A 27,988-nucleotide genomic window follows, 5' to 3' on the forward strand; every position below is an offset into this window, starting at 1 on the left:
GGATGTTAGTTCTGGTTTTATTTTAGTCCAAACTAAAATATCCTTCAAGGAAAACAAACCATGGCTGGAATAGTGTTTCACAACAGACTGTAATGCTGAACATTGAAGTGTCACAACGATATAAGAGACTGAATAAGAAGCATTCAGCTGCCTGAAGAAAGCAGCTTGAGTAATGGCACCTTTATGAAATCCATGGGCACGGGTAGGAGGTAACAATTCCCATACAGTAAGAAGGGAGTATAATGAAATACAGAGCCTCCCCTCCCCTCAGCCCCACTACATCACGGGTTTAGTAGCCATTTACCCTAGGGAACTGAACCAAGCTTCCAGCATTCATTAAGTGTTCAAGTAACGCCCCCATCACCAGGCTACTGCGCTCTGGTTGCCATTATCAGGGAAGTTGGTTTAATGCATTCATAGGACAGACGATTGAAAAGCTGGAGGTTACTGTGCTGCTGGCACAGTCAGTGGATGATGCTGGAGAGGAGAGGACTGTTCCAGTTTCTACGTCTGTTGTACAGTAGGTTACCACTGGTTTAGCCACTCATGTATCATCCTCTGGTTTTGAAGTGAGGCAGAAGGGGGGGGGGGAAGAGGCAGTAGTGAGGGATAAATCAAGAAGGAGGGAAGCCCTGGCCTGCTTTGAATGTTGTCAGGTGTCCTAGCACATTCAGATGGCTGGCAAAATAGACCCCACACCCCAGCAGTTAATGAGTTAAAACAGGTTTTTAAACAGGTTCGTTTTAAAAAAAGGTGCCTGTGTCAATTCTCCCAGTACTGGGACATGTTACACACCGCAGTGTCAGCCAGTCACCAGACAGAGGCGGGCTTCTCTGCAGAGCGCTTCCTGATGTCTGACCTTACAGTTTGGGCTGCGAGGTTAGTTTCAGGCTCAAGGTTTCAGCAAGCTTCTCCATGAACTCAAAGGTGTTCAAGTAATCAGACCGCTTCACGCTGCAGAGGGGAAAACACACCAAACAACCATCTTACGGCACTGATGCTGCCACGTGTAAAGGGCAAAACGCTCTTCAGGCTTTGAGTTATAATGCTACTGAAGAAGAGCATAAAACACTGATTGATTTATAGTGTGACGGTTACTTCTGTGCAAGGAGCCTTACAACAGGACTGTAGGGGAGTGTGACAGAGTGCTAGGCAACACCACCGATTGCATTCTGGGGGTATAGGCCCCCCCTCAGCCTCAGGGGAGGAGCTACTGAGCCCAGGGCTCAAGCAAGTTTGGGGGACCACAAATGAAAAACAGGGACAGGAGTGAGGCTATAGGGCCAAAATCTTGGATCCAGAAGGGGACACCAAGCAGAGAACCCCAGACAGCACCCACTACTCCTTGAAGGTGTCTAGGGAGCCAGTGGACAGAGCCCAGAGGAACTCTGCCCGGACGCGTGATCAAAGTGAGGAATGGAAACAGGCCCCACAATGCAGAGCACCTTCCCATCCAGCATCCGCCTCCTGGTTTTCTAGATGGTCACCTTGCTCAGTGCTAGGAGGTCTCTTGACTTCGTGGGGCGAGGATAGGGCTTGCATAAATCAGGAGATGAGGGGAAAAGGGCAGCCAGAACCTAAGGAGAAGGTTCTGGAGGAGTAGGAAAAGGGGCTGCAACCTGGCACGCTGCATGTAGATGTGCACCAGCTTCTCCCCGATGCTGCAAAAGGGACAGGTGTCAGGGAGGGAGGTGAACCGCGCCAGGTACACGGCCGTGCTCATGGCTCCATGAAGGAGCTGCCAGCTGATCTCCCCGGTCTGCTGTGGGACCAAAGTGGAATACAGGCTGGCCCACCAGGGTTCCTCACCCTCCACAGGTGGTAAAAGGTCTTGCCACTTGGTGTCAGGGCAGGACATGAGGGTGAAGCAATGGAATGGGTGGAGCATGAGCGGGTATAGCTGTTCTCTAGGCACGGTTCGGAAACTAACCAATTGCAAGTCGCACAGCTGGCTCACGTTACGGAGGGGAGAGGACTGGGGGTTTGCGGGGCAGGGGCCTGATAATAAGGGCCAGGGGTGGGTGGGGAGCACCCTCCTGGACAGACTGTGGCTGCAGCTCATTCAGGATTCATATAAAACAAACCCCTGTTTGTTTTATATGAGACAAACCATGCTTCAACAGTCTCTAAAACAGCTTAATGTCTCATTAGGAGAGTGTAAAACCCTCATCAGCACCGTTCAGCCGAAAGGGTCAGCTATGCAGGCAGCAGCCCTGAAATGAGGCCAGTGCAGGAGTGGAGCAGACATGTACTATGCTGGGTGCACAGTAAGGGAAGGGGGAAATGTTTGGACAAAAAAGAGCAGGGCAAACCCCTCCTCCTATGAAAAGTGCCAGGGATCTTCTAGCTCCCCAGAGCAGACAAGCCATCACTCAAGGTCTCATCTAGAAGACTTTCATATTGTATCTACCTCAGAAAGGACCGAGTTGCCCTCTTCCAGATTTGAACCTGCAGCTCCTGTTTACATAGGCCCTACCTAGTGCTTAGACTGTTAAGACAACCTCAGCCTAGGATTAACAGCAGCACTGCTTTCCCTTTTACCTGTTTTGTTGTGGCTACTGGTCTTAGGCTTTCTGGCGCTCCCCACTCACTGATTTATGACAGGAACATGTATATTAGTTGCTCTGCCAGTAACACGACATGCCCTTCCCGCCTACAGGCAATTCTCACCCGTCCTTGGAAAAGTTGCAAGACTGGCCCTGATTTGCATCAGGCATGTGGAGGCTTGGGCCAGATATTACAGTTGATAGGGAAAGTGTAAATACGGTGGCCTGCCCAAGAGATTGTAGAGTCAGTCTTGAACTATACAATGCACGATTCTCTTCAATCCCTTGTTAACAGGATCAACTCACATTGAGCGGAATGGCTTAGTTCTGTACTAGAATGTTAAGACAGGAGGACATGATGAGGGATCTGATTGGCCTTTCTTTATTTGCCTCACTTTGTAACTGTGTTTGCAGCTCAAATGGTATGCAAGACCATCCCGGCACCCTTAACAGAAGATCTAGTCATCATGGAGGGGCATGTGAAGGAGAGAATGGTCAGAATTCTGTAGCTTAATTTTCTGTAGGTTTTAGGAGGTGTTGAAACCAAGCCTTCATACGAGTGCCGTTCACACTTGTATTTAATAAAAGCAAGTGTCACTGTAAGACAGTCGTCCCACGGCAACCCTCTCCCAGTCTGTTGTGGTCAACCTGGGGTCTTACACCATTTGGCCAGACAGGAAGGATTGAGCTACTTCGATTGTAAGCTCTTGGGGCAAGGAATGTCTCTTCACCATACGCAAATCACTTCACCACTCTGACCGTCAGTTTCTCGGTCTGTAAAACAGGACTAACGATGTTGACCTCCTTGGTGTCGTGCTTTGAGATCTATGTAAGAGCCGGCTACTCTGATTATTCTGTGCTTGTGCAGCGCCTGGCATAAAGGGTCCTGGTCCCTGATAGGGGTGCCTAGCTGTTACAGTAATACAAATAATAATCAACAGTGGTTTTAAACCTACCCCCCACCAGCCTGCCATGCACTACTGGTCACTACAGCCTTTAACAGCAATGCCCTGTTTAAGGGCAGTGAACACACCGCATACTTACTTAGGTAAACCTTTAATGCAAGCAGCTAAGTCCTTTGTCATGAAGCCAGCCTCTATAGTCTCTACACAGACCTCTTCCAAGGCGGTGGCAAAGTTCTTGAGGTCGGCGTTGTTATCCAGTTTACCTCTGTGAGCCAGTCCCCTAGTCCAGGCAAAAATGGAGGCTAAGGAGAAAGAGAGTGTAACTGTACTGCTGAAACAATAAGATGAGGCTGCACTGTCACAACAAACAAATAAGTAAGAAATCCCCCAAGTAAGAAATGGAACAACTGATGAAGGTCAGTGAGAAAAGCTGAACTTTCAGTGAAAATCTGGAGTGCGAACGGGAGTGACTTCACGTCACTGTCTCTTCTTTGGTTTTTAAAGCAGCCCGTGTGCTATTCCTTATCTTTTTTTAAGCTCCAGTATCTCTTTTGCTCCTCTCTGTGGCACATGATGGAGAGGAACAGAGGCCAATACGAAGAGCTACATGCAATTAAAACATCCAAAGTTCTGAAATACTCTACAAGCTGGAATCTGATTACTTCCCCGTAACACGTTGCACGGAGAACGAGTGTAAGTGCAGATGATGTTTTATCATGATTTTATAGGGCTTGTTGATACACACACGTAGTGCGCGGCCCGCTGGGCAGTGAATCTATCCTGCACGAGCCTGCCACGCGCTAAGTGCCCATGGGGACCCTGCTGCCCCATACTAAAAGTTCCTAGTGTGCTTTACATCTACACAGGAGGAGAATAAAGCACACGAGGGAACTCTTTAGTGCATCGCACCAGGGTCCACGTGTGCAGGGTAGATTTACACCCCGGCTTGTGGTGAACTATAGACAATCCTATACTCTGCTCACTTGTGCTTATCAGCTGCGTAAACCTATTTTATGTGAAAGTGAAACAACCCAGTGGGGCCATTACTATACCATTAACGCAGGGATGTCAGAACATCTCATAGGTTAATTGTGTATACAATTCATTGCTCCCATCCGGTCAGTTCCAAGCTGCTTGTACTGTACACGGCAGAAGTACCAAAGAAGATGCACAAATTATCATGCAATTAGCATGTGTGGCATTCTGTGATGCAGGAATTTGCAGAAACAACAATGCGGGTGTTCTCAGTCTTAACTCCTTCTTACATGTTGCAATCAGTCAGAGAAGCACGAGGCATCTTACCAATGGGATTAGTGGAAGTTTCTTGACCCTTCTGATGCAGGCGATAGTGACGCGTAACTGTGCCATGAGCAGCTTCTGCTTCCACTGTCTTGCCATCTGGGCAGATCAGGACGCTGGTCATCATCCCCAGAGAACCATACCCTGCAGGTTATAATCAAATGGGTCAAGTCTTCCTCTGAAAACCCCGACTCCGCTAAAGCTACACCACTCTGCCAAGCCACAAGGGAAGCCAAACAAACGTAGAATTCCTGCATAACAGCCACACATTAAACACTAAAACACCCACTCGTTCAGTTCTGACTTAGGAAGCTGCTCTCGTGTCTGAATCATAGAAGTTATTCACCAAGGCCACTAGAAAACTGCAGACATTTTGCCCCACTTCAAGCAAATTCATATTCACCATAGCCAGCCACTTTTTTTTTTTCTGTCAATGAGCTCATAGTCTGCAAGCACCAGGGTCACCCAGAGGATTCAGGGGGCCTGGGGTCTTCAGTGGTGGGAGGCCCCCGCTTCGGCGGCGGGGGGGGGGGTCCTTCCGCTCCAGGATCCGCCGCCGAAGTGCCCCGAAGACCCATGGCGGGGGCCCCCCACCGTCGAATTACCGCCGAAGACCCGGCACTTCGGCGGCAGGTCCCGCCTCGGCGGTAATTCGGAAGCGGGGTGGGGGTGGGGGTGTCCTTCTGCCCTGGAGCGGAAGGACCCCCTGCTGCCGAAGACCCGGAGCGGAAGAAGCTCCGGGGGCCCCGGCCCCGGGAGAGTTTTCTGGGCCCCCCAGAGCGAGTGAAGGACCCCGCTCCAGGGGCCCCAAAAAACTCTTGTGGGGGCCCGTGGGGCCCGGGGCAAATTGCCCTACTTGCCCCCCCTCTGGGTGGCCCTGGCGAGCACCTCTCCTCTCCCATTGACCCCCAAAGCTCTGAAATAAGAGTCACTCAAAACTGCAAGGCAGCATGGGAAGGGGATGGGAGCGGCAAGGCTGTTTAGGAATCGGATTTTGCATTTGATTTCACACTCGTTGGTCCCAACAAGAGAAGAAATTCAGTTCTCCAGAGACAGAGATTCATATTTCTCCTAGGGGGGAAAAAGCAATGGGCCTAGGAAAAGCTTGCTGCAGTGGGAGGAATGCAAGATTTCCTTAGGGGGGTGCGTGCACAGACAGGAGGGGAGGCACTGAGACTTGGCTGAGGGAGGTGTCGGGAGCCAGGTCCAGGCGGGTTCCTACCTGCTCCCAGGCCCGTTCCAGTCGCTCTGAGTCCCGCTCCCTGGCCCAATCCTGGGCTCTGCTGCGGCTGCTCCAGCTCCGGTGGCTCCTGCTCTCATCTCCCCCCGCCCCAGTGTGGGCGAGTTTACCTGGGGGCAGAGCCCCCACAATATTTCCATTGTGGTGGCACTTCTCCTGCCCCCTTCCCAGTTCCACTGCCCTGCTTCTGATCTGTCCGTGTATTTTGCTGTCAATCCTCATTCCTAAGGTGACCGTACGGCCCGTTTTGCCCGGGACAGTCTCTTTTTAAGCCATGGCCCAGCTGTGATGACTTTTTTTTTTTGGCAAAAATGGGCATTTGTCCTGTTTGCTCTTGCCAATGGATCATCAGCTGGCAGGAGCAAACGGGACAATTGCCCATTTTTGCCCAAAAAGTGGGGTGTGCACCCCTAGTGGGGCGCAGAGGAACATGTGGGGGGGAGGGGAAACGGGGTTTGCGCAAGCAGTGATGCCAGCTGGGCGGGGGCAGGGGCAGGGGCAGGGGCAGGCAGGATCTGGGCGAGCAGCGACGCCAGCCGCGTGGGGGGGAAGGTGAGGAATGACGCCAGCCCCACATGGGGAGCAGGCTGGGCGTGGACGAGAGGCAGGGCTCAGGCCAGCACCTTGGGTCAGCCCCGTGTGCGGTGTAGAAGGGGGGCAGGCACGGGCCAGCCCCATGTGCGGGGTTGGGAGCAGGGCTCAGGCACGTGGCTTGGGGCAGCCCCAGGTGGTGTCTCGTTTTCCCTTTGGGAAATATGGTCACCCTACTCATTCCCCACATTTACCCTGTCACGTTCCTCTCCGTTCCTGCGGGAAGGTTCCGTCAGATAAAGGGCTTTGGGAGCGGGAGGAGAAACTTGCTCCTGGACGGAGATTTACATTTCTGCTCTACGCCACACCTGGTCATGTGGGGTGGTCCGGGCCAGGTCCTCCACTGGTGTGAAGTGACATGCTCCAGGAACGTCAGTGCGCTACACGTGTGCACACCAGCTAAGGGCCTGGCTCACTCTGTCTAACACAGTCAGACTTTGATTTACATGCCATCTCCTTGGGAGGATCTCAAACCATGTCAGAAGCACAGACGAGTTCTGCCTTGCAACCTCTGCGTGGCAGGCGAGTATTGTTCTCCTCCCCAGTTCAGAGAGGAGCAGGCCCAGATAGACTGAAGGGCTTGCCTAATGTCACATGGACCCAGTGGCATTGATAGAACTAGTGTAATGACTTCTTGTCCTCTGCCTTAGCCATATGCATGCCTGGATTAATGCACAGGCAAATCGAGCACATGCCTAGGACCCAAATTTGTAGGGGCAGGGGGTTAAAATTGTAGGCCAGTGTCATCCTTCTCCAATGCCTTGCACCACCAAGGGGGCACCAACCACCCTTCACCCAGGCACCACAACCCTAATCCTGGCCTGGCCTGGAGGGGAGACCCCAGGGGCGGAGGAGAATGCGAGCCCACCCTGCACTCACCCTGCAGCAGTGGTTCCTGTCCCCCAGGTCTAGGCCTGGCTCCCCCCTCCAGACATTGCACGTTGCGACCTGGTGCCTGGGGTTGCAGCACGTCACGTTTGGCCCAGCCACCTCCCTCCGCCCCGGTTATGGCAGAGAGGTGACCGGGCCGAACCTGAGTGGTGCTGTAACCTCATGCACCAGGTCACAATGCCCGGAGCAGGGCCCAGCCCCACGGGACAGGAACTGCCACTGTGGGGTGAGTGTGGGCGGGCGCTCTCCAATCCCCTCCCCCTCTCCAGAGCCAAGGGTGACCAGATAGCAAATTGAAAAATTGGGACGGGGCGGGGGTAATAGGCTCCTATATAAGACAAAACCCCAAATATTGGGACACCTGGTCACCTTACCAGAGCCTCCCCTCTGCACTGGGCCAGGAGAAATGTATGTTTACTTAGGATCCAGTGATGGGCTAATCCAGCCCCGACCACACGGCCATTCTTCCTTCCCCTACATTCTGCAGCACTTAGGGTCCCGACCTGCAAGGTCTCAGTGCTTGGAACTCCCATACTTGAACAGGTGTTCCAGGAAGCTTACAACTTATGGGATCAGGCTCTTACACTGGGTTTGAGTGCTCCATCCCACAGAAAGAGCCACAGGGGAGAGCCTGAGGGAATGGAAAACAAACACACACAAACAAAACCACAAAACCTGTTTTCCTGGTGCCATCCCCTCTGGCGGGAGGAGCTTGTGGGGATGTAAAACTGGGAGCTCATGTCACCTTCTCACCTTCCAGGTCTCTGAGATCTGGGTCACTGGAAGCTTCTTGGGGCAAGGAACAAGAATCCCTCTAAGTTTTGTGTGAGGCAAAATTTGCTGATGATGCTAAAGAAAGAACACTACTCAACTCATGTTCTTCCTGCGAGTGCCACACACATGCCAACAGGCCACATCTTTGAGTAGGATTCTTACCAAGAGCTATGAATTTTATTCATATCAATATCTATCTGGCTCTTGGCATTTGGGTTACATTTTTGTGTCATTACAATTTCTTTTTTGCTCACTGGGCATTGAGCCAATTTGCTGAGGTGACCTTTCCATGCTCAGCTTTCGCTACTGCGCCCTGGGTTAAGTCATGCAGGCATTTTGGTGACCAAATCCCAGCTACTGGTGCAAGCACTTTGGGTTTAGAGCCATTAGTAGTTGTGGCATTGGAATAGCCATCACACAAAGAAGTCTAAATAGAAGATGGATGCACTCTGCCAACTGAGAGTCACTTTTTAAAGCTAAGTTTGTATCTCATACTTCGTTTTCTTGAGTCTGTGAACTGCAAACAGTTTGGAGATAAAGCAGTGGCTCTAGGATAAGCATATGCATGGGTGTGAGGCTGGTGGCCTGACTGTTACCGAGGCGTAGCCCAGCGACATGCTGAAACAGGAACAGGACATACCTTGTGCCACAGAGTCAGACTGCACATCACCGTCATAGTTCTTACAGGCCCAGATAAAGCCACCTTCAGATTTCAGGGCTTGAGCCACCATGTCATCGATGAGTCTATGCTCATACCAGATCTTCTGGGCTTCGAACTGGGGCCTGTATTCTCTGAAAGACAAGAAAACCACCAGGTAGCTTCTGGCAATTACAATTCTGGTCAGTGCAACATGCAGGTGAAAGGCTGAAATCCTTAACTTGCATGAGGAAATGGGAGAGGAAAGGGCCTGTGGGCTCAGATGAAGATGTTTATGGGCCTTGAACAGCACCTGAAAGGACAGGATGTATATAACACATCAGTACATGCCTGTGGAGATGGACACCAAAGCCTTGATTCAGGAGAGCCCTTAATTACATGCTTGAGTGACCCATCCTAGCTTCAATGGGAGCGGGGGATGCCGGGCACTTTACAGAGTTGGGCTCTGAATTGACGGTGGGGGTTCACAAAGAATAAAAGAACCATCTTTCTACTACAGAAAAAATGCTCTGGAAGAGAAAAACTGGAAGTAACAATCTGTACTAGTTACTTTTCATAGATCTCCTGAAAGATGTCTTTAAAGCGTCCATCGTATCTCTTCAGAATGGTGTTCTTGGTGCTCATGTACAGGGGCCAGCCTTTAGATAATGCCATCTGGAAAGAACTGTGTGCAAAATCCCTGATGGAGTGGTCAAGGTTATACATTCCCATAGCTACACCACCACAGCCTATCAGGAAAGGGAGAAAAGAGAACAGTAAATAAGAATTAGCTACAACACTGGCTAAAACCCCCACCTCATTTCTAACAGCACGCTACAGAATTCCCAGCCAGCAGGCTGGAATCCTCCTTGGCAGTCTGTCTTTCCTGATGCAGTTCTAGAGACTGAAGTATAACAGGAGGGAATTCAGTTACAAACAATAGGACTCTTCCTCCCACATGTGCATTGTTTGTCTAATTCTCTCAGTGCTGTGAGGCATGGAGCTAGGCATGGTTCCTGGTGGATCTTTAAGCTTAAGTGACTTTTTACATGGCTGTAGGCCAGATGTAGTTTCCTTCAGCGACTCCTAACTACAGTCCAGATCACCACTACTCCATAGAAAGAAAGAAAAAAAAAAACATGGAAAAGGGTTCTGGGGAGGAAATTGCTGTGGGAGATCCTACTTCTTTGAAGTGGTGGTTTAACCATTGACAGTGTGGACAAAAGCTGTGGGGACCAGCTCCATACTACATGGGTCCCGGGAATCCACAGTCATCTGTGGAGGCCCTGCATCTCTTCACTGGCTTGGACCTCACTGCAGCCTCTCCTGGCTCCCTGAGAGAACAGGTTCATTGTCAGCAGGGAATGCTCTCCTGTTCCTAGAACCCCCATAAGGGCTATAGAGAAGAGACAACACAGCCTTGGACAGTGTTCTGACTAGGTTGTGCACAGCCTGTATATGTCTGAGGGGAAAGGCAGGAAAACTGTGCGTGTCCTCCATTCCAGAGTCTGTAATCCCTTCCTCAGTACAGACCCTGGGAGGAGGAAGGAGAGACCTGCTTGTGGACCAGCAGGGTGGGACAAGCTAGCATTCTAAGAGAGACATTAACGTTCCCTAACTTCCTATTTAGTCTAAAGTACATACATTAAAACGGTGTGTGGCATATAGAAGTGGAATCACCCTTTGCAGCAGAAACAACTCTATCACAGAGAACTCTGGTGATTTTATTGAGAACAACAGGAGCTATGGATTTAAAAATGAGTACAGAGCCAGTCAGCCAAGGAAATACAATTCCCCCGAACCCTCCTGTCATCTCTTCTGGTCTGAATAACAGCAGGGTAGGCTTCACAGCAGCATGCATACCCCCTTCTTTGAGTTGTGAGATTTACTAGAGGCTGCTATATCTGCCATGAGTTTGATCAAAACTAGACCCGTTGGAATGGTCTTCCTACTGTTGACAATTACTAAAATGAAAAGATTGAGGTTCCTGGGCTTGACTGTGCTTCCACTTAAATCAATGGCAAAATTCCACAGACTTCAATAAGGCAGTTCCCATTGGCCGATCTCTATGAGAGTCTTCTCGTTGACTTCAATAAGAGTTGGTTGGGGCCGTTAGTGAGAAACCTGAAATGGGCTCATTCTTATCCAAATGCCTTAGACCAAGGGTAGGCAACCTATGGCACACGAGCTGATTTTCAGTGGCGCTCACACTGCCCAGGTCCTGGCCACAGGTCCGGGGGGCTCTGCATTTTAATTTAATTTTAAATGAAGTTTCTTAAACATTTTAAAAACCTTATTTACTTTACATACAACAATAGTTTAGTTATATATTATAGACTTATAGAAAGAGACTTTCTAAAAATGTTAAAATGTATTACTGGCACGCGAAACCTTAAACTGGAGTGAATAAATGAAGACTCGGCACACCACTTCTGAAAGGTTGCCGACCCCTGCCTTAGACCTTCACTATCATTTTCAAAGCCAAGTCACCACTGGCTTAAATGGGAGGTTTGCCTGGGTCTGCAGAATCTGGCCTACTTTGAAATGTCTCACTGGCCAAAGTATTTTTCAGTAAGTTTTTTTATTACGACATCCCTCATTTGAAAACCCAAAACATACTTTTGGAAGGAGTGCCTCGTAAGATAACGTAACCACTGCCTATGTGTATTCCTGGTAATGATGGAAATAGTTGAGTCTTATTTCAGAGGAACCTGGTGGTGGTTGGGGAAATAGCCAGACCTTTTCATGACTGAAGCAGGTTTGTTTGTTTGTCAAAAAAGCAAAGTTGTTTTAAGATGTTATCTTAAAAGTATTAAACCAAGTTTCATAAAAGCCGAATCCAAGTATGTTGGAATAGGATCCAAGAATACAAATCACCAGTCTCCATTAGTCATAGCATGCAAATTGGCACCCAGCCTGCCATGCTTAGTGATGTACAGGGCAGAATAAGATTGACTACAAGATCCTCCAAAGAACTTTTAGGGTTAGGGGTCTCGTAGCTACCAAGTTTTGTACAGCTGCAAGTGTAACATTTTCCTGAAAATAATTTAAAGAAGATAATTTGCACATTTGTACATAATTCATATAACTGTAAACGTCAGGTTCAACACAAGTGCATGGCGTAGTGCTGGTGAAAGGCATTTGATTCACTGCCTTGGTGAACCAAGTGCTTTGTTCATCTAGAGTGCAGCAGCGGGGCCGGGAACCCACTCACTACCCTGCCAGCATGGCTCAGCCCTGATCTGGAGGAGGGGATTTCCCCTAGTAGTAACAGAGGTAGTTCATTCTCCAAGCAGTTTTTGGCTTTTTGACAGAATCTGCCGATTAGCCCAAAGCATGGTGGGGAGTTTGCGACGTGAGAATTTCTCTCTGTGTTATCAGCGAAGAGCAGTGCATGACATAGCTACCAATGGCGCAAGTGTCACACAAGATGCATGAGAAGTGGTAAGTCTGGTGTGCGTGTTTTTTATTTTGTTTCTTTGCTTTATGATTTCCAACACAATTGAATTAACTTTCAGCGCTGGAAAGTTCTCCTTCCCTCCCACACAAATGAAATGGGCCTCTACAAGTATAGATGCTGTACCACGCAGTGAATCTAACACACCCATCAACCTGAATCATGCCAAATACCAGTGACAATCTCAGCTTTTGTGACACCATACATACCTTCAAAGTTATGGATCAGATAGGTCACGGGTTTACCGCCATCTTTCGGTGTATAAGTCATCTCTACTTTTCCAGGCCCAGGAACAACGAAATCCGTTGCTCTGTACTGTACAAAAGAGAGAAGAGTTAAGTTTAGTAGTTTCATCCAATACACAGCTAAACTGCACGAGCAATAGTCATGTTTGGTCAAATAGCAATTCTCATTCATAGGAAAAATGTGGAAATAGATGCACTAAAAGAGCTGAAAAATGCAGAAATTTACATTTTCCAGATGTAGATGACATTTTAAAGTGGCAGGTCTCTAAAAATATTGTTTAATATTCAGTGGGGGAAGGGAAAGGGATATTCTGGGAAATTCTATTGATTCCATTTCATAATTGGGTTAACGCAACTATGCACCAAACTACAGTATCTTGACAATGGCTGTGAATTATGCTACTAGTGTCTAACCTTTCACTTCTGAGCCCTGAATTCCAAACAGGCCTAACTACAGTAACAACCATTCTCAAGCATTTGTGAATGGGTGAAAGCTGCCCACGCAGGCAACACACACTCTAAAAAAACCACACAACTGTAAAACTTAGTTACAAAAAATGTGTATCATCATCTTCCAAATTGTCCTGGGTAAATGTAATTAGGTTCTTTTTAGGCTACTTTCCATTACAGCCTTCGAGCCTTCTCACCATTTCCTTGCTGACATCAGTAACGTTCTTCCCAAGCTCTACAGTTTGCTGGTTTTCCTTTCTCTCTTCCCATCTATTATTCCTTTCACTTTAATCTCTTGCTCTGGCAAGTTTCCACTTCTTTTGCTTTATCAGCACACTGTCTAGCCTACTGTAATTTCCACTGCCTACTTAATTATTCAGTGCTCTTGATTTATTTCTTAAAGACATAAGACTAATTATTCTTTTTTGTGAGGTATGGGCTCGGCCATTTCTTCTTGCTCCTAGGAATTAGATACTCAGCTGTGGCCTACCATTTTAGGTGAGCATATGACTTACCTAGCTCTTCTAGAACACTGCTCATCCATAGACTTCAAAGCACTTTACAAAGGTCTGTATCATTATTCCCATTTTACAAATGGGGAAACCGAGGCACCAAGCTGCTATGACTTGCTCAACATCACACAGCAGGTGAGTGGCAGGGCTGGGAACAGAGCCCAGGTCTGACTTCCAGTCCAGGACCCTTCCCACGGGACCACACTGCCTTCCACACCATTTCGTTTCACTTGAATAGCTTCAGACCAAAACTCATTCCTCCCTCAACCGTTTCTGCACCAAGAGTGGAATCTGTGCGGACAATCACTAGAAGGACAAATGCTTTTTCACTAAGCTTTCAAACTGGTATTTAAATCAGGTGTTCAAATGACATGATTTATTTGTAAGACCAAACAAACAATAAAATGTCAAGTGTTCATTAACACAGGACAAGTAAACGACATGGCAAGAACCCAGTATGTTGCCAAAAAACACCCACCAGCTCCTCATCAGCTCACTTGCATAAACTGTTTGGCCCAATTATGCATCGTGAACAGGAGTAGGGCAGGCAATGAGACTCCTCTTCCTCAACAAAATGTTTTTCTTCCTCCCTCTAAAGGTCTCATTAAAGTGAGCTTTCCTGGGGGGTGGAGGGGTGTTCTGCTGCCAGAATGGGTCTTCCAGTTAAACAGACTGACATCTTTCAGAACACTAGAGGACACTCTCAGCTTCATATTATACCAGCTCTCTCAGTATTAGCTATCATTAAAGAATAGGAATGTTCCTCATTATGATGTGGCCTGAGGTTTCCAAGGTACCATTGGCCAGTCTCCCCAGCACAACCTATCAGGTAACCAAGCAAGTGGGTTTTGTTGGTTTTGGGTTGTTTTTTTGAGTGAAATGAGTATCTGGCTCTGCAAAAGCTGCCCATGGTGGAAACAGGGAGAATCGAGAAGTAATTTGGATGTTGGGCTACCTGGAAGTACGTCAGACAATTCAACAACACTGGGACAAGAGGAAGGAAAAAATGTAGGGGTAGAGTCTGTCTTATACAGTCACCGCTGCAAGGGGGTGGGAGGAGGGCCTTGGGAGCAGTTGCTGGAGGCATTCCGTCTCTAGACTGCTATGGCAGTGAGCTTGCTTTCGGGGCAGTTGGAAATTAGAAACAGTGCATAGGCCTCTGTATATTATTAGTAGAACTGTGATAGCTCCAGTCATCGACCAGCACCATGGTAAGTGCTGTACAAACACAGAATGCTAATAAGCACGGAGCATGATGAGTGCATCTCCACCCCCTCGTGGATCTCTGCAAAAGCAGCTAAACTATGGCCTTTAAGAGATATCACATGCGCGTTGGGTGCATGCTGTTTTGTTCCCTGGAAGAAGACTGTTCACCTAAATCAAGTACAGGTAAAAAGAAACAGAGAATGACCCTAAAATAGTAACTCACTTGGTCCCCATAAGCGTGACGGCCAATCATGATGGGTTTCACCCATCCAGATACCAGCCGGGGGATGTTTTTGCAGATAATGGCCTCCCTGAAGACTGTGCCACCCAGAATATTTCGAATTGTCCCATTCGGAGACTTCCACATTTGCTTCAGCTTGAACTCCTCCACTCTCTTCTCATCCGGAGTGATAGTAGCACACTTGATGCCGACACTGTACTTCCTTATCGCTTCTGCTGCTTCTACCGTCACCCTGTCATCGGTCGCATCACGATTTTCCATGCCCAAGTCATAGCTATAAATAATCAATCATCAAAGTCACCTGACGGATCAATCTAAGATGCTTATGGTCCTACATGATATAAATGGACAACACACGCACAGTCCTAGAATTCTGTCATTACTGGTATCTACATCGAGCCAACCTGCACTCCACCAGGAGTCAAAACAAGGGAAGGTAGATGGTCTTAACACCAGTATCTTCCCTCAAGATTTCTGCAGGTGAGGCTGCAGGGGTGACTTTAGTTTATGATTGAGACTGTGTAGGAGCCCTGCCAAGAGCATCTGCTGCAAGGGTACACAGATGCGTGCATCCCCAGCTGCCTTGGCCACGTCCCATTCTCCGCTAGTACCCACCTGCTTTGTGAGTATCTAATCAACCTGTCACCCTGGCAGCTCAAGTGAAGTTGTGGCTGTTTTGCATTATTTCAGCCTTCCCCGCTGGACTTTTCACTATGGGGCTTTCTGCCTGCGTGCAAATCAGCATAAACCCTGAGTGAATTAGACCCTTCTACTGCAAGCTTCTTGGGGCTGGGACTGTGGCTTTCTTTGTGTAATACATAACACTAAGCACACCAACAGGTCCCCACGAACAAGAATACCAGTGATGATGGAGTCAGCACACTGTTATGCTTTAAAATGACATCTGAACATATTTCTTGGCAAACAGTGGAGGGGAAAACATTTACGATACTTATTACTGTTTTTATGAACAATTGTGCTCTGCATATTTGTCCTTGAAGTATAATCAGTTATGTGTAAAACAGGGCACGAGTGTATCCATTGTCAGTCTCCTTCCCCACTTTTTAAGAATGGACTCTCCTCCAGACAGTGTGTGTGCAATAAGCTGCTAGGTTCCTGTAAGTTCCTCTTGGCACTACCGAGCAGTAAATCTTGGGCGAGTAGGAGATGGAGTCTCCAGAACAAAAGCAAACTGCTTTGGAAGTAGGGAAAAGGTCAGACTCGGTGAGTTTGACTAATGATTGACACCACTGAAGATTTTGTCATACAACTGGGAAATTAAAAAGCATTAACACTGCAGCTGCCACTGTAGTTCTGACCTACTACTTTGAGGATAGGAAGGGAAGGAATAGCTCTTTATTTTCCTAAAATAAGTCTTGTAGGCAGTGTCATCACATTCCAATAGGTGTGATTTTTCCCCCTCCCTGTTTTCTTAAAAACTTGCTCCTAATATGTTATTCTGGAGGTGAGCGAAGGTGGATGGATGCAGTTTATGAAACTGTGAGAAGTGCAAACAGTCACAGACTAATCCAAACAGGGCTTAATCCTGTTCCATCCCCTGCAACAGCCCCTTTGTACAACTCCGGCAGCCTAAATGGGTAAAAAAGCCCTGTAGGAAATTCCCCCCATGTTGGCATAAGGCCAATTGGAGCCCAGCACCATCATTCAGTAAAGCTGTCAGTGTAGGGATGTGCTGGGGGCAGGGGGTTAAGGAGAAATGGCTGAATTCCAGCTAGTTTAGGTTGCATAAAACATACAGGCAACTATGCATGCTGCTCTAACACAGCAGACCTAGAGCAGCCCAGAATTAAGGAGGTCCAAAGGTGGTAACTGAACATCTGGGCTCTGACTCCTGCCCAGTCCCTTCTAAGAGACAGCACAGGTTAATCCACTTACTACTGAGCATACACCTCTTACCTTTGTGAGTGCACGGAGACTGTTGAAAGGCTTTGCAGGAATGAGGTCATAGCAAAGACATTTTGGCAAACAGGTTTTTCACCACAAACGAGTGGCTTTAAGTAGATGACTGAGCCCTTCCTGGTGGTCTTCAGAACAAATCATTTTGCAAACTAAGCAGAGGAGCACTGAGTGCTGGAGGGTAGATGTCTGTGGGAGGCCAGTTCTCTGACACGGTATAAACCCCCACATATGCAAAAATATAAACCAATGCTCAACAGTAAATCAGCCACGTATAATATATGGTTACCTGTGCAGGTCCAGGTCCACATATGGAAATATCAGCTTTTCTTTAATCAGTTCCCAAATCACCCGAGTCATTTCATCTCCTTGCATCTCCACAACAGACCCTCCATGGATTTTTTTGGACATCTTGAACTAAATAAGATGTAAAAACAAACTAAACTCTCTCTATATTAAGCAATGCACATTTTTGTAACAGAAAACAGAAAAAAAAAGTCCCAATCCTACAAACACTAATCCTTTAGCAGTGTTGCCAACTCTCATTTTATTGTGAATCTCCTGAAATTTGGTGCTTTTCTCAAAGCCCCAGCTTCTGGATGCTTCTGATTAGGTGAGAATCTCAACTTTCATGTACATTTCTATCCCTCGTGATTGTGGAGAGAAGGTTGAAAAATGTGCCCCAAGTGCCTCCCAAAGGCTCAAAATCCAGAAGGGAAATAAAGAGAGTCCCACATTTATTAGTTAAAAAACCCTCATGGTTTCTAAGCCAATCTCGTGATTTTTGAGGGACCAGACTCACGAATTCTGAATGCTTAAGGTTGGTGATACATATTCATCTCAGTAGAGATCGGCTCATCACTGCTCTTTTTTTCCCCTTTAGGAGTAAAATGTCACATTGGTACAGAAATGCCGAGGCTATACAAATACAACTCTTTACTTGGACATCTTGTTTTTGGGGTTAAAGTAAATACTGGAACGCATCAGCTTTCTGAAAACAGAGTACTCCTACAGTATTGGAGTCAAGGGTCATTAAAAATATTTTCCACCAAGACTGTACATGGCTCCTATTTACATTTTGATCCTTGTCAACAGAAAGTACTATTCAAACACTTTATGCTCTACTTTCAAATGGCTACAATCGCCTGGTGACTACTTCTGCTTACACAAGAGCTATGACTTGGCAATTTTGTCTCAAATGCAACCTAGTTCACATATGCAGTTCTCATTAGTTATTTTAAGTTCTCAACTTAGATACAGGAAACTCCTGTTTAAGGCCCCAATCCTATAAACACTTATACCTATGCACAACTTCATGTACATGAGTCGTTTCACTGGATTCAATGGGAGGACTCACATGATGACAGTTATGCACAGGCATAAGTGTTTGCAGATTTGGGGCCTTAATGTGTAAATACTGAGCCTCACTGACAGTAAAAATTCTTTGCATTAGTAATTCTTATTCAGCATTCATGTATCCAGTCCATTTTTAGACTTTAAGTGAAAGTTATGGAATAATTAATATAAATATTTCATAATTTATACAGCAGCTTTCATTTGAGGATCTCGGAGCCATTTACAAACATTTCTTAAGTTTCACAAGAAGCTTTGAGGTAGGAAAGGGGTCACATGCCTGTTTTACAGATGGGGAAATCAAGGCAGAGAGGGTAAGTGAGTTGCCCAAGGTCATACAGAGTCCCGGGCAGAGCTGGGAGCAGAACAGAAAACTCTTGATTCAGTCTTGTGCTCCAACGGCTAGACCATGCTTCATTGTTTTACTTCCTCTAAAAACTCACCTTCCAAAGTGGCAATAATTTGCAGCCTTATGCTGCTAATAATCCCATCTGGACACATCACTTTGAATAATAACCAATCTGAAACATTTTAAAGGTAATTTTTTTTATTATATCCAAAGATAGTGTCCTTGCCAATATTAGATGTGGTTGCCTAGTGCTTATTACAAGCCACTATATAAATGTGCATTCACAAAACTTTGGCTGAACTCATAGTAGGCTCAGCTCACACATAGAAATACTCCAGGCCTAATTTTCAAACACGTTTTTTCAGTGAGGAGGAGGGAGAAGGGTCTTGTGGTTAGGGCACAGGATTACTGGTTAAAAGATTCTGTGTTCTGTTTCTGGCTCTGGGTGACTTTAGCAATTCATTTAGGCCAACACTTTCAAGAAAGGCCATTGATTTTGGGGTGTTTTAAAAGTTTGAGAGTCAAGAATAAGGCAACCAAAAGTGATCATTTTTGAATGTTTGCCTCCTAACCACTCTGGCCTTTGTCATCAGTAGAAACAAAAATTAAAAGATGCATTTAAATATTTTCCCTAGTATGGCTCTGGCCTATGAGCCTCAGTTTCCCCACCTATAAAACAGAGATGATAAAACATTTAGACACACAGATGCCTAAATGCTGATTTGAGCATCTACAGGTGGTATTTGGCCATCCTATTAAGGAGCTCACCTCTGATAGTCAGTTACTTCAGTGATCTATCCTTTCAGGTTTTCCACATTCTTGCCACAGAACACAGACTTTAAAACAACATCCTCTCCCCTTTCATATCTTCAGCCCACATACCTAGCCAAAGAAGCCTGCATTGGACTTTCCCAACTCTCTCTCATTAGGAGAGACTCATTGCGTAGTGTAGTTGCTTTTTACATTATTGCAAGTTACACAGTTCAAATCACATCCACATTAGAGGTGTGCAACAGTGCAGCTATGCCAGGGGCTGGAATCGCAGTGCTGGCAAGGTCTGAGCTTAGAATTTGGTTTTGGGCCTTGTGTGCCTGGGAAAATTTTACCTGTTATAGCAGTATGACTATGCTATTATAACCCTCTACACAGACTATTTTATTGTGGAAGAAGACTGGCTTTTTGTTGGTTTAGCTTAAACCCCTTCTAGAGTGATATAACTAACCTCCCCTGCAAAAAAAAAAAAAGCCACTCCCACAAGAAATGTCCACAGGAGAGGTTATTCTGGTATAACTATACTGGCTGAAATTCACAGTTTAGGTTATACAAAGAAACAAAAGCATCTTCACTCAGACTAGGTCTGTGCTAATGTAAAAGTGATCTAAGCTAAACAATAGAGTCTCATTGTGAAGCTCTGGTTGTCATGAAGCAGCAGTAATTTGATATTAATTTGCAATCTATGAATGGTCACTTCCTATTTTCCAAAGATTTACAAATCATACTCTTGACAGCAACTCCAAACGAAGTATTTTTAAAGGTGCATCTTTTGAAAAACCAAAACCACTTTAAACTTCCCAGGGGGAGAATGAACTCACGCAGGGACAGCCTTGGCACGCCCCTGCACCCTCACCCACCCAGGAGAGACTGTCAGACCTCTGAAAAGGGTATGAAGCTGCAAAACAAATCTAGGTCCAGGCCGCCTGTAAGAGCCAGCCGGCCGGCCGGCGCTGCTGCAGGTGGGCCGCTCTGGAGGGGTCACGCCCGCTTTGGGGAAAGGCGGATCGTGATTTTCAGCCTGGGTGGGGGGCGGTTTGATTCACACCTGCGGCGCTTGCCGGGGTGTAAAGTACGGAGGTGAGATAACAACCCCGGGTGCTCCGGGGCCAAAGGGGACCGGGCCAGCGGATCCAAGGGAAAAGGTCTCTCGGCTTAAGGTTGCGGGGGGGGCTGCCTGTCCCCCCCCCCCATCAGCGATCAGGCCCCGTTTCTAGAGAGGAGACTGACCCCTTCTTCCCCACATCGGCCCGGCCCGCGGAGCCTCGGCGCCCCCCGGGCAGACGGGGCCGCTGTCACTGACCGCCCCGAGCCCGGGCGGCGCCGCTGCTCGGCTGGCCGGAGCGGGGAGGGGAGGGGCGGCGCCCCGCTTACCTCGGGCTGTCAGCGCCGGCTCCGCACCCGGCCTGCGCCTGCTCCTGCTCCCGCTGCCGCGGCGCCTCTGCTCGCAGCCGGCCGGGCTCCCCCTGCCGGCCCCGGGCCCAACCGCCCGGCTCCGCCTCCGCCGCCGCGCAGCCAATGGGGGCGGCCCACGCGGGCGGGGCGGGGCGGCGAGGTGTGTCCTGCCCTGGGGGATAGAGGCGGGGGGAGGCAGCAGCCAAGCAGGGGGGCTGGGGCTGGGGGCAGGGAAAATGGTGCCCAGGGTGAAGTTGGAGTTTGGTGGGCCCCCCCCCCGGCCCCTGTGGGGTCCCCACCCTCCTGCGCCCCTGCTCCTGCCCTTCCCTCCTGTGACTGAGCTGGCTGCTGGGAGAGCTGGTTTTGCTGCTCCCTCCCCCGGCAACGCTGCCCCTCGGGGTCGGGGAGCAACCTCCGGGCTCCCTGCAGCCAGGTCCCTTTCCTAGGCTGAGCAGATGTTCCGATTTTATAGGGACAGCCCTGATTTTGGGGTCTTTTTCTTATATCGGCTCCTGTTACCTCCCACCCACTGTCCCGATTTTTCACACTTGCTCTCTCCTCTGCTTTCCCCACCTGGGCTGCATGAGGGGAAGGCAGAGAGCAGCAACGCCTGATGCTGGACTCACAGCACAGCCCCGATGGGGAAAGTGACCTGGATGCACAGAGCACTGGGTGTTGCTCCTCGCTTCCTCCCTTACTGCCCCCTGGGGGGGGGGGAGCAGTATCTGTGTTGCATCACCATTGCCCCCCACCCTTCCACTGCTGGGAGGAAGCAGGGAGAAATCTGGGTGCTCCCCACCCACAATACAGCACTCCCCTGCCAGCCGGGAGCAGTTTCTGACTCCGCATGGGTAGTGTGCACCTCTGCACTGCCACACAGCACCCCCTTGACTATGATGCCCCTGGACGGTCTCCCTGGTGGCCCACCCCTAAGACCAGCCCTGGGGAGGCAGCAGGGGGGAGGAGGAAGGAGAAGGGAAAGGGGTAGAGGAGAGGTTGGAGCAAGAGGAAGGCGGAGGCAGCGGTGGGAAGAAGGGAGGCCAAGGCAGGCAGATGCTCCCACATAGGTAATACATTTACTCAGGTGAGACTGAGGCTCAGCCAGGGGTTTGCAAGCCCCTCAACCCCCCCATATCAGACCGTAGCCCTGTGGGCCTGTGTCAGGCTGTAGGACAGGGGGAGGCAATTATTTTTTGACAAGGTCCAAATTTCTTGGTCAAGGTATAGTCAAGGTCCAGACTCCAGAGAAAAGAAAACAAATCATAATGATAAGTAAATAAAAAGATGTTGGGGTTCATTGAAAAACATCTGGCAGTCTGGATTTGGCCCATGGTCTGCCTACTGACTATCCCTGCTGTAGGGGATATCAGACACCAACATCAGTTTTCAGCTTCTAGCCCTGCCTTTCACGGCTCTGCCCACCACCCAGCTTTCATTCCTTCCTATCCCTCCTCTCACTCACTTTTCTCTGCTGGGGCCTCCTGTTAACCTGCTCCCTTTGGGCCAGAATCATCTCTGTACAGATCTTGGCACAGGGGTTGAGAGGAGGTGAATTGTCTCCCCCATGTCTTGGGGCTTCTGGGGGTTGGCCCAGTTCCTGGTGCAGGTTAGGATAGCCCTGAGGGCTGCCCTAACTCATGCCACCACCCTCTTGGGCTTTGCATTAGCTGGGGAATTACTGGCCTGTAGGAATGCCTTGGCTGTGCCAACTCCCACCCCGGTTTGCCCAAAAACAGACCCTATGGCAATAGCTCTTTCAAGAAGAGAGGCAGAGTCAGTGTGAATCTGCCAGGGAGGTCTCTGTGCCAGGGGCATTCCCCAGAAAGGCACTGGTGTAATGTGGCCACAGGGCACTGTTGAATGGGCATTTCCCAACCTTATTCTACTTGCATCTTTGGACTGTCCTCTACAATTGAAACAGTCTTTTGCTTGTGCACCAAACAGAGAATTAGTGTTGGTAAACTCCTTTGAGAATGTCAGACAAAAGATGCTATAGTGCAAGATATTAAGAAAATAATATTTGATAAAAAAATTATACTTTTCCTCCCAAAAAGTAAAGCCCTGCACCTGCACACATGATCTATTGAGTTCAAAGAGACTTCTGGTGCTTAAAGTTAAGTGCAGTAGCAGTCTCCTTTGGTTGAAGGAACATACACACAATTGGTCAATTCAGTCCTCAGTTTAAGAGTATTCGTGGATTCCTCTTTCATGCTGACTTCTCACATGAGTGTCTCTTTCTATCATCTCTGGTCGGCTAGGAGGTTCCATCCCATGCTGGAGAATGATGATCTGGTCTCACTCTTTCACACATTCATCATTTCGCAGTTGGATTACAGCAATGCAGCGTACCTGAGCATGAAGCCTCAGCACATAGGAAACTCCAGCTGGTACAGAATGTTTGCAGCAAGTCTCCTCAGCCATACAGGCTACCGTGAACACATAGGCCCTGTCCTCCACTCTCTATACTGGCTTCCCATAGAATATTGAGAATCCAGTTCAAGGTTTTGGTGTTTATTTTCAAGATACTCGTGGCCTGGGCCCAGGATATCTAAAAAGACTGCCTAAAGCTCCAGGACAAAGACCGTGATTGAGGACTTCACTCCTCTGGCACAGGGGAATGCTCTACAAAAACAGTAATGCTTGTTTGTGCAGGAGACAGAGTTTTCTCTGCAGGGTGGCTTGAGGCTGTGGAATGAACTCCCTCAGGAACCTCACAAACCGCACCACTCCTCACTGCAAGGTACATTTCTTTGACCTTCTCTAACATAAATGTATACTAAAAATACCCCAACCAAACAAAAACCACAACTACTATACCACTAACGAAAATACCTTACAGAGACAACTACCTGTACAAAATTCTCCCCCGGGGGCATGGAGGAAAGAATAAATATGTGACAGATGTTAGTCACGTCATTTAAAGGAAAAGCGCTACAACTGGAAGGTGCTCAAATGCTACAGTGGTCATTACAGTATAAGAACCTCTATAGAATAGAAGAGAAAAAGTGCTTGCAGGAAAAGGATCTTAATTTGCAAGAATTTAAACAAACACCATTGCCCTCCACGTCCCCAAAAAGAAAAAAGAAAGCATTCCAGTGCTGTTCAGCTTATGGTGTTTACACATTCTGTTGGCTTTGTCATTGGAGCTTATATGTCTGAAGAGAACTAATTCCTCTTGTTTAATTTAGGGGTTGTGGGTCTTGCACAGTGTATAGTCATTTACACCTGTCTAAAGTAGATGGGGGCGAATTGAGATTTGGTTGCATTTTGGCACCCACTGTGTATAGGTGTTAATAACTATGCAAGACAGCAGACTGTCAGGTCCTGCATATGCTAGTAGTGGGATTTTGAAACAATGTCCAACTGTGCTCTCATTGGAAACCATCGGAGTGTCAATGTTGAATTTAATGAGAGCGGAGTCATGCCAAGGCTAAGCACCTTTTGAAAATCCCATCCTCTGACTATGCTTGAAATATTAATCAAACATTTCATTGACATTTTGACTAGAAAAGGATGAATTCTTTGCAAAAATTTCATGGTTCTCCTTCCCCTCTCAGTTTTCAAACCAGGTGTAAAAGTGAATGGGGTTTTGGAGCATAGATGGAATCTAAATTGCAAGGATTTGAAAACCCCCTGCTCAATCCTCCCCCTGCCCCACATGCTAGGTTACTACACTTTGCTAAGAGTTTGTAAAGGTGTGTGGGTGTTTGCTTAATAAAATCTGCCTGGTGAAGTTCACAATACATTTAGAGAGCTGTAGACATGGACCCATGCATGGACCCTTATGTTTTGAATCCTATATAAAAGCTGTGTCAATCGTGTCAGCGCTGGTGTAAGAGGAAACACTGCAGGCTGGAGGGTGCAGCTCGATCACTCTTAACCTGCCACGGCCCAAATGCAAGATGTCACAAAGACCCAAAAGGAGGCACCCCCAAAGTATACTCGTGCAGGAAAACTAAAATGCAGTGGGGTTCATTGCTCTATGTGACCAGCCCTCTGCCCACCTCTGCTCCATTATGCTTCCGCCTGGTGCCAATGATGTGCAGCAACCCAGGTGCGGGTGGGGGGACGGGACCCTATGAAAGTGCGTGCAAGAACAAGGCAGGTATAGCTGGGGCCCAGGGCCGCCCAGAGGGCAAGTGGGGCAATTTGCCCCAGGCCCTGCAGGGCCCCCACAAGATATAGTACTCTCTAGTATTGCAACATTTTTTTATTGAAGGGGCCCCCAAAATTGTTTTGCCCCGGGCCCCCTGAATCCTCTGGGCTGCCCTGCTGGGGCCAGCCCTAGCGAAGGACTTTCGCCAGCCTCCGGCTCTGAGGTTGCCAGCGGGGCGGAACCCGGGTGGATTGCTCTGCGGCTCGATTGCTGCGGTCTCCGCGCTCGTCGCCCTCGGCTGTCGATTGGTTTGGGCTCGGGAGGCCGGTTGCTAGGAGGGGCGGCGCGAGAGACGGGAAGCGGACGGAGGGTTCATGGTGAAGGCTCAAGAGGCGCCCCGGCCGGTAGGAGAGGTGCTCCCCCCGCGGCGGCGGCCTGAGGTAGCGGGGCGGGGGCGGCAGCAGGGAGAAGGTACGGGGTAGCGGGGGGGGCGCCCAGGGAGCGCTGGCGCCCGGGTCCGGGCGGGGGGGGGCAGGGAGCGCCGGCGCCCGGGTCCGGGGGGGGGCGGCGCCGGGGGGGCAGGCCCCGGGTCCGGGGAGGGTCGGGGCAGGGGGTGCTGGCTCCGGGTCCGGGGGGGGCGGGGCAGGGAGCGCTGGCTCCGGGTCCGGGGGGGGGCGGGGCAGGGAGCGCTGGCTCCGGGTCCGGGGGGGGGCGGGGCAGGGGGGGCTGGCTGGTGCTGGCCCCGGGTCCGGGGGGGGCGGGGCAGGGAGCGCTGGCTCCGGGTCCGGGGGGGGCGGGGCAGGTGGTGCTGGCTGGTGCTGGCCCCGGGTCCGGGGGGGGGGCGGGGCAGGGAGCGCTGGCCCCGGGTCCGGGGGGGGGCGGGGCAGGGGGTGCTGGCTGGTGCTGGCCCCGGGTCCGGGGGGGGAGCGGGGCAGGGAGCGCTGGCCCCGGGTCTGGCTGGTGCTGGCTGGTGCTGGCCCCGGGTCTGGCTGGTGCTGTCGTGTCTTACGTCCTGTCCGCACTGCAAGCGCCTCCCCTGTGATCAAAGACTCGATGGCGCCTTAGTGGCCCGTAATCTCCCTCCCCCCCCCGGGCGCTAGGGGAATCTGGGAGGCTTTTAAAGCTACGGGACCTCCCCCCCTCCCACGCGCGCGCGCGCGCACTGCTCAAATCCTGTGCAAGGACACGTCGTGCAGGGACCCTGCTGGCATTGTGAGGGAAGATGGGCAGAGAGGCGGGTTCTGTTACCTCTGGAGTCCGAGTACCTCCCCGGATCCCCCCCACCCCCATAAGGATGGACATGAGTATTTTTGGACTATTTTGTGTCCTTGTATTAAGCTTGAGGGTGAAGGGGACCCCTCTGCTTACAAGAAAACTCTGAGGCGGAGACCAGGTCTGTGTAGCTCCTAAGTTTGTCTCTTTCACCAATAAAAGTTAGAATCATAGAATCTCAGGGTTGGAAGGGGCCTCAGGAGGTCACCTAGTCCAACCCCCTGCTCAAAGCAGGACCAAACCCAACTAAATCATCCCATTTGTCAAGCTGGGCCTTAAAAACCTCTAAGGAAGGAGATTCCACCACCTCCCTAGGTAACCCATTCCAGTGCTTCACCACCCTCTTAGTGAATTTGTTTTTCTTAATATCCAACCTAGACCTCCCCCACTGCAACTTGAGCCCATTACTCCTTGTTCTGTTATCTGCCATCACTGAGAACAGTCTAGATCCATCCTCTTTGGAACCCCCTTTCAGGTAGTTGAAAGCAGCTATCGACCCCGCCACCCCCCATTCTTCTCTTCTCCAGACTAAATAATCCCAGTTCCTTCAGCCTCTCCTCATAAATTGGGCCAATGAAAGATATTGCCTTACTCCCACCTTGTCTCTCAAAAAACATGCCTTTTATACAAACTGTATCTCACAATGCTGTCTAAAACCAAGTGATACAAATACTGCAGTGACTCCTGGCAGCAGGAGCTGAATTATGTGCCATATAAAACAGGGAAAGGGGAAAATGTTTACCTTCCTGTGACAAGGTTGTGATGGCAACTGATAGACTTCCAGGATATTCAAAGGTGATATTCTATAACTAATCTTGAAGTGTTTGATGCAGTTTTAAGACTATTAAAATTAAGATTACTTTGCCTTTAAACCTGGAATACATTTAATGGATTACAAGTAATACCACAATAGCAAGAAAGCAATTGGTTAAGTGCATGTATTGACCTGTTACATCATAATGTCTCTGAGCTGTTATAACCAATCATTTGGTATTGTGTCTGATCTGTATCATAGACAGTCACAATAGTTACATGTTCATGCATTTTAAAAATGCAGGAAGATATAGGTAAGTCAGCTACTGCACTGCCTTAACACTGCATTTATTATAGATGAGGCATATGGACAAAATTTGACCATAGCTAAAGTCACTTTAGATTATCTTCCTGGTTCCACAGGGAGAGGCGTGATCTATTTTTCTTTCTAGTCTGTTGATTGGTATCATGCGCCTCTTGGCTGTTTAATTTCTGCACCAAGTACAAGCGAGCAACTATTTCCATCTGTTTCTTGAGGGTGTGGGGGGAGCAGAGAAGAATGTCTGATGACCTAGGAGAAGTGGAGTATTGTGCAGGAAGGGTGAATACATTTGCTTACCAGTCACTTATGAAATGAAATAGAAGAGCTTTATCATCACTTAACTTAACAGCAAATATCCTTTTTCTTCCCCCAGCCCTTTTGATTAGTCACAGAATCCAACCATTGTTCTTATGGAGTAAAATATTTCCCCTGACAGATTTTGTATTGCCTAGTTTTGAAGATAAATGATGTGGGTTCACTTACCTTGCCTAATTAAAACAGCCAGGTGATGAGACAAGGCTGACTTTTTTTTTTTTTTAAAGGCCTCTGATGGCCTTGTTCTGATAGCATTACAAAACTCTGCGTTTGTCTTGTATTGAAGTATAAAGAAGGAGAGAGAAGTGTGTATGTTTGAGATGAGGGAAGGGTTACTCCACTATAGAGGTAGCAGTTGTTGAGCTGGCTAACCCTCCAGATATACTTTTGATAGAAACCATCACATGAAGAGCTTAAATAAGTGATTATTAATGGAGGAATTATTACCTGG

The 27,988-nt window shown here is 48.6% G+C and overlaps 2 protein-coding genes across 5 annotated transcripts in view; one reads left to right on the top strand and one right to left on the bottom strand.

Moving 5' to 3' along the window:
- IDH1 (isocitrate dehydrogenase (NADP(+)) 1) lies at positions 1–27,015 on the bottom strand. 2 transcript variants are annotated; one of them, XM_045033118.1, is made up of 9 exons: positions 26,890–27,015; positions 17,201–17,328; positions 14,977–15,268; positions 12,550–12,655; positions 9,455–9,632; positions 8,887–9,038; positions 4,754–4,894; positions 3,591–3,753; positions 1–954 (listed from the first exon to the last, which is right to left on the bottom strand). In XM_045033118.1, the coding sequence occupies exons 2-9, from the start codon at positions 17,320–17,322 to the stop codon at positions 861–863; spliced, it is 1,248 nt and encodes a 415-aa protein (XP_044889053.1). In that variant the 5' UTR covers positions 17,323–17,328; positions 26,890–27,015; the 3' UTR covers positions 1–860. The 2 variants fall into 2 exon arrangements, with proteins under 2 accessions (XP_044889053.1, XP_044889054.1); XM_045033119.1 differs by lacking the exon at positions 26,890–27,015 and adding an exon at positions 20,759–20,882.
- PIKFYVE (phosphoinositide kinase, FYVE-type zinc finger containing) overlaps positions 25,184–27,988 on the top strand; it is a 97,461-nt gene continuing 94,656 nt past the window's right edge. For 2 of the 3 annotated variants that reach the window (XM_045033112.1, XM_045033115.1), the window contains exon 1: positions 25,238–25,346. The gene's annotated coding sequence lies outside the window, so the exon portion shown is untranslated. Of the gene's footprint in view, positions 25,347–27,988 lie in introns of all 3 variants that reach the window. The other variant, XM_045033113.1, reaches the window with a different exon arrangement.

This window comes from Mauremys mutica, chromosome 10 (genome assembly GCF_020497125.1).
Source record: "Mauremys mutica isolate MM-2020 ecotype Southern chromosome 10, ASM2049712v1, whole genome shotgun sequence".
Lineage (NCBI taxonomy): Eukaryota > Metazoa > Chordata > Testudines > Geoemydidae > Mauremys > Mauremys mutica.

What these genes read in the sequence shown, in the direction of transcription:
- IDH1 (XM_045033118.1), bottom strand. Translation starts at nt 17,322, where the DNA reads ATGTCCAAAAAAATCCATGGAGGGTCTGTTGTGGAGATGCAAGGAGAT. An exon ending in TCTGATCCATAACTTTGAAG is followed by an intron (nt 9,633 to 12,549) that starts GTATGTATGGTG and finishes CTTTCCTGATAG; the next exon opens with GCTGTGGTGGTGTAGCTATG. An exon ending in AACTTCCACTAATCCCATTG is followed by an intron (nt 3,754 to 4,753) that starts GTAAGATGCCTC and finishes CTTTCTCCTTAG; the next exon opens with CCTCCATTTTTGCCTGGACT.